Source organism: Rhinichthys klamathensis, unplaced genomic scaffold (assembly GCF_029890125.1).
Source record: "Rhinichthys klamathensis goyatoka isolate OS25496 unplaced genomic scaffold, OSU_Roscu_1.1 h1tg000114l_1, whole genome shotgun sequence".
Classification (NCBI taxonomy): Eukaryota; Metazoa; Chordata; class Actinopteri; order Cypriniformes; family Leuciscidae; genus Rhinichthys; species Rhinichthys klamathensis.
Genome location: NW_026606651.1, coordinates 3,489,861 through 3,502,244, shown reverse-complemented (window position 1 = coordinate 3,502,244; position 12,384 = coordinate 3,489,861). Strand labels below are relative to the sequence as shown.

General features: G+C 36.1%; 1 protein-coding gene across 2 annotated transcripts; it reads right to left on the bottom strand.

Annotated features, from left to right (window-relative positions):
• Positions 1 to 4,299: 4,299 nt before the first annotated feature.
• cunh5orf34 (chromosome unknown C5orf34 homolog) lies at positions 4,300 to 11,946 on the bottom strand. 2 transcript variants are annotated; one of them, XM_056254672.1, is made up of 12 exons: positions 11,614 to 11,946; positions 11,170 to 11,259; positions 10,453 to 11,057; positions 10,212 to 10,310; positions 9,515 to 9,635; positions 9,277 to 9,368; positions 7,888 to 7,957; positions 7,647 to 7,805; positions 5,952 to 6,073; positions 5,757 to 5,870; positions 5,383 to 5,423; positions 4,300 to 4,548 (listed from the first exon to the last, which is right to left on the bottom strand). In XM_056254672.1, exons 1-12 carry the CDS (start codon positions 11,806 to 11,808, stop codon positions 4,379 to 4,381), a joined length of 1,878 nt encoding a protein of 625 aa, XP_056110647.1. In that variant the 5' UTR covers positions 11,809 to 11,946; the 3' UTR covers positions 4,300 to 4,378. The 2 variants fall into 2 exon arrangements, with proteins under 2 accessions (XP_056110647.1, XP_056110648.1); XM_056254673.1 differs by having other exon boundaries at positions 7,647 to 7,802.
• Between the last annotated feature and the right edge of the window lie 438 nt (positions 11,947 to 12,384).

Here is a 12,384-nt window from a genome sequence, read left to right as displayed (position 1 = left end):
TGTAGATTAGTGAATGTGGCCTAAAAGAAGTCAAATATTAAAGAAGCATTGGTAACACTGTACAATAAAGTCTCATTTGTTAACATTAGTCAATGCACAAATGTACATGTTAATGTTAGTTAAAGTCCCCCTGTAGTCAATAATGGTATCCCTTAAAACTCATCGTTGATCACCAAAATGACATATTTAAAAAGAATTCCTTGAAAAAAAAGTATTCATGCCTTAAAACAGCTTGAATGTAACTCTACACCCTTGCCTCATTTAGTCTACGCAGTTCTATAAACATGCAGATGATCCCCGCCTCCACTCACTCGCACTCGTTTTTGAGACTGTCTTTGGTTCAGTGCAGTTTAAGGAGAAAATGCTCAGCAATGGTGTCGACATGAATTTGCACATGGTTTGTCTTAAAGCATATTAAAAACACCACATAGACACATAAACATTAAAAACACGTGTGTAAAAATGTTTTTCCTGTGAAATTTCCATATATTTAAAGTCCCCCTGTACACAATAATTGTACCCCTTAAAACTCATCTTTGATCACAAAAAATTCCTTGAATAATTTTTTTCATGCCTTACAATATCTTGAATGTAACTCTAAACTAGTGCTGCACGATTAATCGTATCGGAATCGTAATCGCGATGTCAAACCTATGCGATTATATAACGCAAAATGCCGCGATTTTATATGAAATAAACAAATTAGGGCTATTAACGCAGCATCTCTTCTTTTTTGTCATCCTTTGACTAGTTTTACATGATCCCGCTCTTCGTGCAAATGCCTTAATCCATTTTGCACGACAAGAAGTCAGAGCGCGGTGCCTGTGAATGTCCTGAATGTGACTCACAGAATAACGCGCGCCAGTATAATGCGCATGCACAGACCGCGTGCCAGAATACAGTTCTCTTTCGAGCTTGAACGAACAATAACACACACAATTATGCCAAAATGTCGTTTTGTCGATTATCTTCATAACATAAGAGCAGTCTTATGATGGACGAAAAGAGTTGTGCTTGTGAGAGAATGAGGCGCGTGTGAGATACGCGTCTCGGCAACGGCTGCTCTTAAAGGGCCAGCAGCGAATAAAGCGTTCCGTCAGTAAAGTTAATCAAAGAACAAAGGGAACAGAAAATTACTCACTGCTCTTGACTAAAGAAGTTTTGTAGCTTTAATAAGGATTAGTCTATATATAATTTATAATTCATGCAGCGCAGACTGTTTGATAACTTTATTCAATTTCTGTATATAAATCTGTATATAAATCCTCAATCCTACCTGTTAAGACAGGAAGGGCACAGGTAAATATGGGATTTATTATGGGTTTATGTGAGGATTGTTTGAAGTTCACTTAATTTAAAAGCTGTTTTTTTTTTAAGCCTAATAAATATTTTAAAAGTTGATAGCTTTCAATTGTATTGATGGAATCACTGTAATGTTGGATGGCTATAATTAACGTTTAAAATGTGGGGGGTGTCGTCATTTTTATTCAGACATCAATGGTTTATTTATCATTATAGGTGTTATCAATCATTTAGTTGTTGTTGCTAGTTTGAGTTGAGAAATACACATTAATACACAGAAGGATCACTAATCTGTGTGTGCATTTTACTTTAGAACCAAGCAAGTTGACTCATGAAACCATTTGTTTATTATATCGCAATCGCATATCGCAATCGCAATATTGACCTCATTAATCGCAATATGACATTTTCCTCAAATCTACAGCCCTACTCTAAACCCTTGCTTCATTTAGTATATGTGGATTCATGAATAAAAAAATTAGTAAATATTTGAAAACATTTCAAGTTGACTAAACTTAACATTTTAAGACAGCACGAACATTTACTTTAAGTTAAAACTATTTTTTTACAGTGTTATAGAATCTTTACACACTAAAAGCCACTCTGAACACTTTAGCAACCACTCCAAGCATTGTGGTAGCGAGTCGTACACAGTCAACAACTCATTTTCTCCAGAAAATAAGAAAAATAGATTTATTAGAATAATCCCATATATTATAATTAATGCAGCAAACCTCCTTGAACAGGCTACAGATAATAAATAAATTCACACCTTTGGGGTCCCGCCTTTACACTAGCCACTCTTTACATTGACAAGCGTGAAAGACACTGTGAGTTTTTATACTGCAATCTGCCTCTTCAAAATGCAGCTTTATGATCAATATTATTGTATACTTCTTATCCGTCACATCTTCAAACTAGTTATCAATTATAATAAGAAACATAACAAAATCCTCTATTCCTACGAAGGCTCTTATATACTGCACTTACACAAGTATAATCCAGATAATCTAAATCAACAGAAAAGTGAAAAATCTAAATAAAAGACACTCATTTAAATAAAGCAGCAATATTTCTCTGCAAACTCACCTAGCCAGCACATGTGTGTGTAGAAGTACAGTGGCTCAGTCTGGTGAGAATCATAAATACACCCAAAGGAAATGCAAGTTTCTATAACTTTAATAAGGAAGAGGTGTAACCAGGGTTTCACTATCGAGCATAACAGCTCTGATCTGAGGTCAGGTTTAATATTGGCTTAAAACTAGTCTCATTCTTTGAACAGTCATTTAGAGAGAGAAACAACACGAACTCTGGTCAGTTGTTTAAATGCCAATGATAAGATCACGGTTTTAATACGAACAAGACTGACATATCTGGTGTTTAGGCGAGCAGCGTGTAAAGGTCAGTAGTCTAATTCAAAACACCACACCAGTGTTTCACAAATATCACTGTTAGAGCAAACAAGTGGGACTCACCGACATAATGACCACTGGAACAACTACCACTAGGTTATTAGTGTGTCTGATGAGTCTTTTCAAGGAGCGTGCAAATACACAAGAACTGATGACTAAACAAACTTTCTATCTTTCTCCTAAACGGCTTAAAGGGATAGTTCACTTTGAAATAAATTTTTGGTATGTTTTAGCTTACCTCAAGGGCATCCGAGATATGGTGTCTTTGTTTCCGCAGTAGTTTCAATTTTGATATTTTTAGGTCAAACCGTTCTTGTCTGTCAGTCATATAATGCAGGTCTATGGTCACCACCTCAAAGAGCATGCACAGAGAAGTCCAAATTAAACATGATTTAATGACTCGTAAATGTAAGTACACATTGATGGCCTAAGACACGAAACGAGCGGTTTGTGTGAGAAAACGAACAGTATTTATATCGTTTTTACCTCTTGTAACGCACAGACCGAAGCGCCGGCGCCCTCAGATCACTTGGACGTGGCTGTGTTTACAAGAGGTAAAAACGATATAAATACTGTTCGTTTTCTCACACAAACCGCTCGTTTCGTGTCTTAGGCCATCAATGTGTACTTACATTTACGAGTCATTAAATCATGTTTAATTTGGACTTCTCTGTGCATGCTCTTTGAGGTGGTGACCATAGACCTGCATTATATGACTGACAGACAAGAACGGTTCGACCTAAAAATATCAAAATTGAAACTACTGCGGAAACAAAGACACCTACATCTTGGATGCCCTTGAGGTAAGCTAAAACATACCAAAAATGTATTTCAAAGTGAACTATCCCTTTAAAGTGATAGTTCATCCAAACATGAAAATTCTGTCATTACTCGCCCTCATGTCATTCCAAACCCGTCAGACTTTCGTTCATCTTCGGAACACAAATAAAGATTTGTGTAAAAACACACTCAGTTAACTCAATGAATAAAAAACATGTATTTATAGGGCAAAGAGAACTTCAATATTTTAATAAATCATTTCAATCACAATCAGATATGATATTGCATAGTATAATGTTAAACAAAACCTTAAAAAATATAATTTAACTGTGACAATGAAAAAGGAAGACGTGTGTGTGTGTGTGTGTGTGTGTGTATGAAACAGTAAATGGAAACAAAACTGAGGAAAATTAATATGTAATCAATGGTTTTAAGGGGTGAATCTTGCTAAAACATATCTAGGTAACATTTCACCTCAAAATCAAAAGTTAAAATTAAATTATTGCTCCTTTTTTTTCTCAGACATTTTTGTACAATTAAGCACATTTTTTCATAATTTTCTTATTATAATTATTCTTAAAAGTAATAAAGGCAGTATAACAAATACTACTATAATATATAAATATTTACATAATTATATTTAATAATATGTTTTATATATATATATATATATATATATATATAGAGAGAGAGAGAGAGAGAGAGAGAGAGAGAGAGAGAGAGAGAGAGAGAGAATTAAAATAATGGGGATTGGGGGGGAAATGCGCTTGAAGTTCCTGAAAATATTTCCTCATAAGTTCCTCATTTCCATTTCCCTGATCCATAAACCACACAATTTTTGGGGGAATGTTTTTGGAAAGCTCTTCTGGAACTGTGTGTCTAGCCTACGGTCTGTCCGATAGGAGCGTGTCGATGTCCTGTATGGCTCTGGAGGTCTTCAGCAGAGCCTCAGAGATGCAGTTCTCTGTGAGTTTGATCTCGGAGAGATCAGGAGAACGCTCACATCTCAAAGATCTCGCTGTAGAACGCAGGACAGGGCTGTTCTCCAACAAAACTGATGGTTTGTGTTAAAGAAACATTCTAATCTCAATAGTCAATTTCTGCATCAACAGCCACATACAATAGGGCTGTCGGCTGAAAAACTCAATTAAAATATGTAAATATTACTAATATTCAAATGATTTTCAGTTAGGTCTCCTGAGGCCACAAGAGGGCGCAATTAGCAAAATATGAATGCACTGCCTTAAATGGTTTATTCAAAGCAATGAAATAACATGACTGTCTGTACAAAAGAGTGCTTAACATTTAAACTAACGTTTATAAATCAAATATAATTTTGTAAATTGCATAAACGATTATGAACAAAACAGCATCATATATTTATGAATAGTTTAATACGAGTTCTTTCAGATAGAGTACTTTTTTGCGCTTAAAAACATGCAGTGGAATGGAAAAACTCCCACAAACCCACTTTTACTTTACATTACTAAACATGTGGCTCTCTGTTGCGAGACCCGAGTGTAAAAGTGGTCAAATATGTCCGTCCAGCACTTGTTTACATAGAAAACAGCGGAGAAAATGCCTTCTGTGTGAAAGGCTTGGTTACGGTTTTGACTTAGATCGCATTGAGCTTCTCTATTTCTGCAATGTTTTGAATGTACAACGCATCAGCGCTGCATCAAATGGGTTCAATTGGATAGGCTAAGAAAAACATTCAAACGCAACAACAACTCTTACATCATCATCATCACATCTCGTTCGCCACTGATAAGGCTGACTGACGCACACCTAAAATTACACCTAGAATTTAATTCGACGAATATTCAAAATTCGAACTTTATTTTGACAGCCCTAACATACACATATAATCTCAGCGAAAAAAGGATACAGTTAAACCTCTTGATCTTTTCCAGCTCTGAAACAACAGACCTATAGGGGTGAAACAAATCAGGATGATGAAGGGATAGTTCAACCAAAAATTCTGATCGCCATGTCACAAAAAGTGTCTCTACCATAAAAAAATGTTCTCATCATTTTTCTTTTACACTTTGAAATGCATTAAACTTTGTAAAGACACATAAGTTTGTTGTGGCAATCCTCCATTCAATTTCACTGCATAGAAAAGCAATTATACTGGATAACTATATTTTAAAATACCCTGGAAAGAACACAGAGAGCAGATTTCTGGATGAGAGTGATTGAGAAATGCATCACTATAATACTATAATAAAGATGATACAGGGATTAAGAGTTCCTTAATACCTGCACGTTATTGGTTGAGGAGTGTCAGAATGGGCGGAGTCTGAGAGAGCCACACCCACTGCGCTCATGCTCTGTTTTACCCAGTCACACCACTGCACTACTACCGACACATACCTGAGAGAGAGAGAGATAGAGAGAGAGATAATAGGAAATTACGGGGGGGGGGGGGGGGGGGGGGGAACATTATCTCTTTACCTGTGATATGTTTTGTCTGTCTCGACTTGGACAAGAGTTTGGTGCCCATCTGGCATATTGAGCTGGCACCACCTGTGAGATGGTTTGGTTTCTGTCTCGAGTCTCTGCTCCATTTCTCCACACTGTCATCACAAACACATAAATAAAATACATATCTAAAAATCATGAATTCATAACTTTTTTTAAAAGATTAAAAAAAAAACTTTGTTTATTGACATTGTTCCAATGTAACTTAATTTACGCTCTATTGAGCATTTAGCATGCTGATTAGGACTGGGCCATGTAGCTAAATCAATACTTAAAAAATATATACCTTTAAAATGTAAAATAAGAAGGGAAAAAAAGGTTTTAAAAAAGTTAAATATTTAAATAAAATCAGGTTTAATCCTGAGTTATTATATAAATAAAATATATAAATTTAAAAAATAATAATATTTCAGTTAGTGGCCAAGGCAACATTTTAATTCAGTTTAACTTTAATGTACTAAGATAAACTAAAACAAAGAAAAATGAATAAAAACTATAGACAGAGCACACAACATAATTACTAAAACTTTAAAAGTAAAATTAAAATGAAAACAAAATAAGAATAAAAACTGATTACATTTGTTTTTAATAAAAACTATATTATCTTAATGATACCAATATAAAACTGGCATATTCACTGTTTTTCACTAAATTAACATAAAATGTTCATTTATATACACCAATATAACCATACATTGTAATGTAATGATCAATATTTAATATATAAAAATAATATATTACATTAATAAAATAATATTTAACTAATATTTTTTATTTATGAAAAACTCGATGATGCAAATTTGAGTTTGAATCCCCTAAATTACTAAAAACTAAGCATGTGAATCGATTTAAAGGGTTAGTTCACCCAAAAATGAAAATTCTGTCAGTAATTATGACATGTTGTTCCAACCCCGTAAGACTTTCGTTCATCTTCGGAACACAAAATAAGATATTTTTGATTAAATCTGAGAGCTGGATCACTCCTCCATAGTCTTCTTAAGGGATCGAAACTGGCCGGCCCAAAAGTTATGAAAGACATCGTTAAAATAGTGACTACAGTGGCTCAATCTAATGTTTATCAAGCGACGAGAATACTACGCAAGATTTCTAGGTTGCACGTCACACGTAGGCTCACTATTGGCCGACGCTGGTCATGTGTGTGATGCGTGACTACAACCTAGAAGCTTTGCGCAGTTCCACTACGTGAAATATCACAGCCGTACAGAGAAGGAGATGAATAGTTGAATAAAGTCGTTATTTTTGTGTGTTTTTTGCGCACAAAAAGTATTCTCGTCGCTTGATAAACTTAAGGTTGAGCCACTGTAGTCACTCGGACTATTTTAACGATGTCTTTCATAACTTTTGGGCCGGCCAGTTTCGATCCCTTAAGAAGCCTATGGAGGAGTGATCCAGCTCTCAGATTTAATCAAAAATATCTTAATTTGTGTTCCGAACGAAAGTCTTACAGGGTTGGAACAACATGAGGGTGAGTAATTACTGACAGAATTTTCATTTTTGGGTGAACTATCCCTTTAAGCATATTGCATTAACAAATAATCTCTGGTGAAGAGCTGATTAAATGTGGAAGTAAACAAGCAGTTTGGTGAGATGATTCATGATCAGTGTGTAGTTGTACGCTAATGAAATGCATACAGTATGTTTATGTACCTGTGCAGGTGTACATGTGTCAGACTTCCACATCATCTGAGCCCTAACTCCATCCAGGAACAAGACCTCGACAGTCCCGTCTGAGAGAGCTTTGAAATGTCCTGTCCCTGCCACCGTCACCTCCTGAACCACAGGTACACAATCACACACCGCAGCCTGCTGAAGACAGAACCGTTATCATCACACACACACACAGCCATATACAGTACACCGACACTGAGTGAGTCTCCGTCACACACACCTCGTTCCAGCAGTAAAGAGAGAGCGGGACCCTCAGGGAGCTTCTGGCCTGCATGAAACATTTCAGAATCCTAACAAAACACAGACAAAATAGTCTTTCTTTCTTTTCGTTTAATGTAGTTTGTGGAATACACAAATTATACAAAACCATTACAAAGATATTGGTCGGTAATGTGTTTTTGAAAGATCTCTCTTATTCTAAACAAGGCAGTACAAAGCCCCCCTAGTCCCACTTTGTCAAAAAAAAATTATTATAACTATCTTGTGGCCTCAAGATAGTATCTCTATCTTCTTGAGGCCACGAGTTACTTATCTTGAGGCCACGAGATAGTTATAATAAATTTTTTTGACAAAGTGGGACTAGGGGGGCTCCATAAGGCTGCATTTAGGTGATAAAAAAAACTGTGAAAACAGTAATTTTGAGAAATATTATTACAATTTAAAATAACTGCTTTCTATTTGAAGATATTTTAAAATGTAATTTATTCCTGTGATCAAAGCTGTATTGTCAGCATCATTACTCCAGTCTTCAGTGTCACATGATCCTTCAGAAATCACTCTAATATGATGATTTGATGATCAAGAAACATTCCTTGTTATTGTCAACGTTGAATATTGAATAATTTATGTGAAACCTTAATGAAAAAACATCATCTGATTCTCTGATGAATAGAAAGTAAAAAAAACAAAAACATTTATTAGACATAGAAATCTTTTGTAACATTATAAAATGTCTTTTACTGTCACTTTTTTATCAATTCAATGCATGTTTTTGCATGATTTAATTAATGAAAGTATGATGTATTGCGAAATCAGAAACAAAGAAAAACTAAATAATGACTATTGTAACGTCAAGTAAAGCAAGTCAAATTTGTAGTTTTCCCACTTTGTAAATAAAATTAATTATAACTATCTCGTGGCCTCAAGATACGAACTCGTGGCCTCAAGATAGTTTCTTGAGGCCACGAGATAGTTATAATTAATTTTTTTGACAAAGTGGGACTAGGGGGGCTCCGTAGAAACGTGACCCGTTCTGACAAACTTAAATAGTGTGGTTTTAGCAGATATAGGACCGCAAAGCGAAGGCAGGAGTGCCTTTTACCCTGTTTTGACTTGATGAACCGCTGAAACGATTTTGGAAACATTATTTTAAGGTAAAAAAAATTTCTTTAGAGTTGCTCTAACAGTGATGCTTGACTTAGCAAACACAATTGTTCAATATTTTTTTGCAGTGCAACATTTTGGGTCTCATTATCACCCCCTGGTGTCTGAATTCTATAAATAGGAATTTTCCTCTATTTAGGAATATTATGACATGAGTTATCCTGGAATCCTGTCTATTGGTTTTGGTTTTAATGTGAGCTGTATGCTAGTAAAGCTCTCATCTCACCTGCTGGCCCGTGTGACGATAGATTGGACAGAATACAGCTGACCCGGTACGTCAGGTGGGAGACCACACAGGAAATACACACACTCCACTGCCTGAGAGCACAGAAATTAACTCATCTTCTGAATCATACATCTACATACATACATTCATTCATGTAATGCTCTCTGTATCAGTACATCAGCCTCTCTTGAGACCAAGCACATCTTGATAGGGAGTACACTTTAGAGTGTCGTCTTACATCTCTGTGAGCAGCTCCAGCTTTGTAATGTGTGAAGTAATTGGCTAAAACGCCATTGGATCTAATGAATGAACCATCACCGGGTGAGATTTCTACCATCGGTATCACTCCATCTACTATACTAAAGGAGAGAAAATACATGAAATCATCATCATCAGTCAGTGTTTAAGTCTAAGGTATACTTTATTTGTTTGGCACAAAGCCCTTAAAGGGACAGTTCACCCTAAAATTAATATGCCGTCATCATTTACTCGCCCTCATGTCATTTCAAACCTGTCCAAATAACTTTCTTTCTTCTGTGAAACACAAATGAAGATATTTTGAAGAATTCTGGGATACCAAACAACATTGGACTCCTTCGACATTAATTGTATGGATAAAAATAACAGACATTTATCAAAATATCTTCTTTTATGTTTTACAGAAGAAAGTTAGTTTTGTCACACTGGTTTTGGAAGATGAGGGTGAGAAAATGGTGACAGTATTTTCATTCTTGGGTGAACTATCCCTTTAAGGACTGTGTGCAAATCATGAACCAAAAGTCAAGTAAATATATTGAAATATATTGATTTTCTTTTCCATAATATTTTATTTGAATATATATATCTGTGCTTTGGTAAATTTTTTACCCTAGTAATGGTCTTTAAGATGATGCAATAGGTAATGGTGTATGAACATGAAATGAATCGGTAATCACCGGTATATAATGCCTTTGCACCAGACCACCTTCACCAGCTCAGCTGTTACTTCCTCTTCCTGATCCAGCAAATCAGGACTCACAGTGTCATATCTCCACCTGAACATCACATGGTCGATTTTGGGGATGACATATTTATTTGGGGATTAAATATTAGCCAAATTAGATTCATCCGTAAATAAAGCCAAAGACAGAGAGAGATGAGATGAGACTGTATGTTGTGTTGTTTGGAGTTCCTCACCTGTGCTGATGAGGAGAGGGACATTTTAAAGGCAATGGTTTGGGAAGATGAGTCTTCAGCCCTGTTTGAGATGTTTGTCTATCTTCGCTATTTGTTAAACCTTTTCTACCTGGCCCATTGATAGTATTTATTTGAGTTTTTTGTGATTCCCAATGCTTGACAGCCAATGACAGAGGATAGCACCACATCTGTGGGTAAAGCACTCGGGAATACTGCTGGATCACTCTGGTGTACACATGCACCTTTTCAAACTTCAAGCTTGTTGATTCCTGTCTTTCCATATTGGGGGCTTTTCCGACTGACCCAGGATGGTCCAACCAAGCACCAGCTGAGGAGGTTAAACCCTTAACCGTGGCAGATTTGAATGACGAGCCACTTAATAAACATGTGCTTTTGTGTTGGTGACCTTGAAGCTGCAAATACTGCGACTCTACTTCATTTTGGCTGGACCGACAGATAAACTCCACCGTGAACTCTTCTCCAGAAGAGGAAAGAACCAGTTCAGCATGTCCATCAACAGAGCAAACTGTGATCTCTCCATGCGACCCAGTGGTGCAAGAGTCAGACCCTGGCCACTCAACCTCAGTTATGGCACTGTTGAACTTCTGAAAATGAGCATTTGGTTAAGCAAATAAGCATAAATGAGAAATTAAGCTGGATTTACATGATTTCAGTAATAAAAAGTAAACCTTTACTACAGCTTTAGGATAGTCTAACCTTGTTGAATTCCACTGTTATGAGCTCTTCAGGCAAATATGGATGAGTTGCATACTTGTTTCTGAATTCCAAAGCATTCACTACCAGTGCCTAAACAAGAGAGAAAACAAATAAGTGATTTAATTTTATACTGTGCATCCATATTAACAGCAGTAAAATACTTAAGACAAACAAAAGACAGCTCATGGATGGATGAACGGATGGATTTGGTATAACAGCAGATAGATAGATAGATAGATAGATAGATAGATAGATAGATAGATAGATAGATAGATAGATAGATAGATAGATAGATAGATAGATAGATAGATAGATAGATAGATAGATAGATAGATAGATAGATAGATAGATAGATAGATAGCAATGCAACAGTCAGACACAACACGTTTAGCATTACAAATGGCAGTTTTGATAGTTATACAGATGAAAGGGTGATATGTGTACCTTATACTCGCTGATGGCGAATCTTGTTCTCTGTCTGACTCTCTCTCTGGGCTGTAGCGGGTGTGCAGAGGGTGACAAGTGTTTCTCTATCATGAATTCAGATCCGCAGGGTGAGAGCTGAAGTCTGCACCCGTCTGCGTAATACACATCCACAGACTCATCCACATACATGACCATAAACCTAACCGAACACATGACTCACTCAACATGACACTGAAAACGCTACGGCTGGAACTCAAAACAATTTACATAATTATTTGACTGCGACAGTCTAAACATAAACACTAACAATCACTGAAGAGACACAAACAAACTCCACAGGCGCGAGTCAAATTGCGCTGTCCGATTCCCAAATAGATCGTTCTTGGGAGTCGGATCTTTTGAATGAATCGACAGAACTGGTTTACAATCCCGGGACTGGGAGTGAAGAGAGGATTTCACTTTATGGGACGAAATATAAGTTAAGTAAATACCCGAAAAGCAGAAATGTTACAAATAAAACGTATAGGAAATTTACTATTTGATTGTATGACTCGGTTCAAATAAATAGCATTACATCAAAATGTGGAAGTCAAAAGTTTTCATGTAGATTTGAATTATTTTTAAAAGCTATATCAAACTGAAGTGCGCAACGAAATTACAACACTTAACACTGATTAAACTTGCTCGAAAAAAAACATCATAAACATGTGTTCTTAGATTAGACTTTATTGCAACGTCAGGATGTCATGGACCAAATAATCGCCGAATCGTTTTTTGATTCATTACTTT

Bases quoted from the DNA above. Each gene is read 5' to 3' on its own strand.
- cunh5orf34 (XM_056254672.1), bottom strand. From the start codon at position 11,808: ATGTGTTCGGTTAGGTTTATGGTCATGTATGTGGATGAGTCTGTGGAT. The intron at 9,369-9,514 runs GTAAGACGACAC...CTGTGCTCTCAG, and splicing joins CTGGAGCTGCTCACAGAGAT to GCAGTGGAGTGTGTGTATTT. The intron at 5,871-5,951 runs GTAAAGAGATAA...TCTCTCTCTCAG, and splicing joins ACAGACAAAACATATCACAG to GTATGTGTCGGTAGTAGTGC.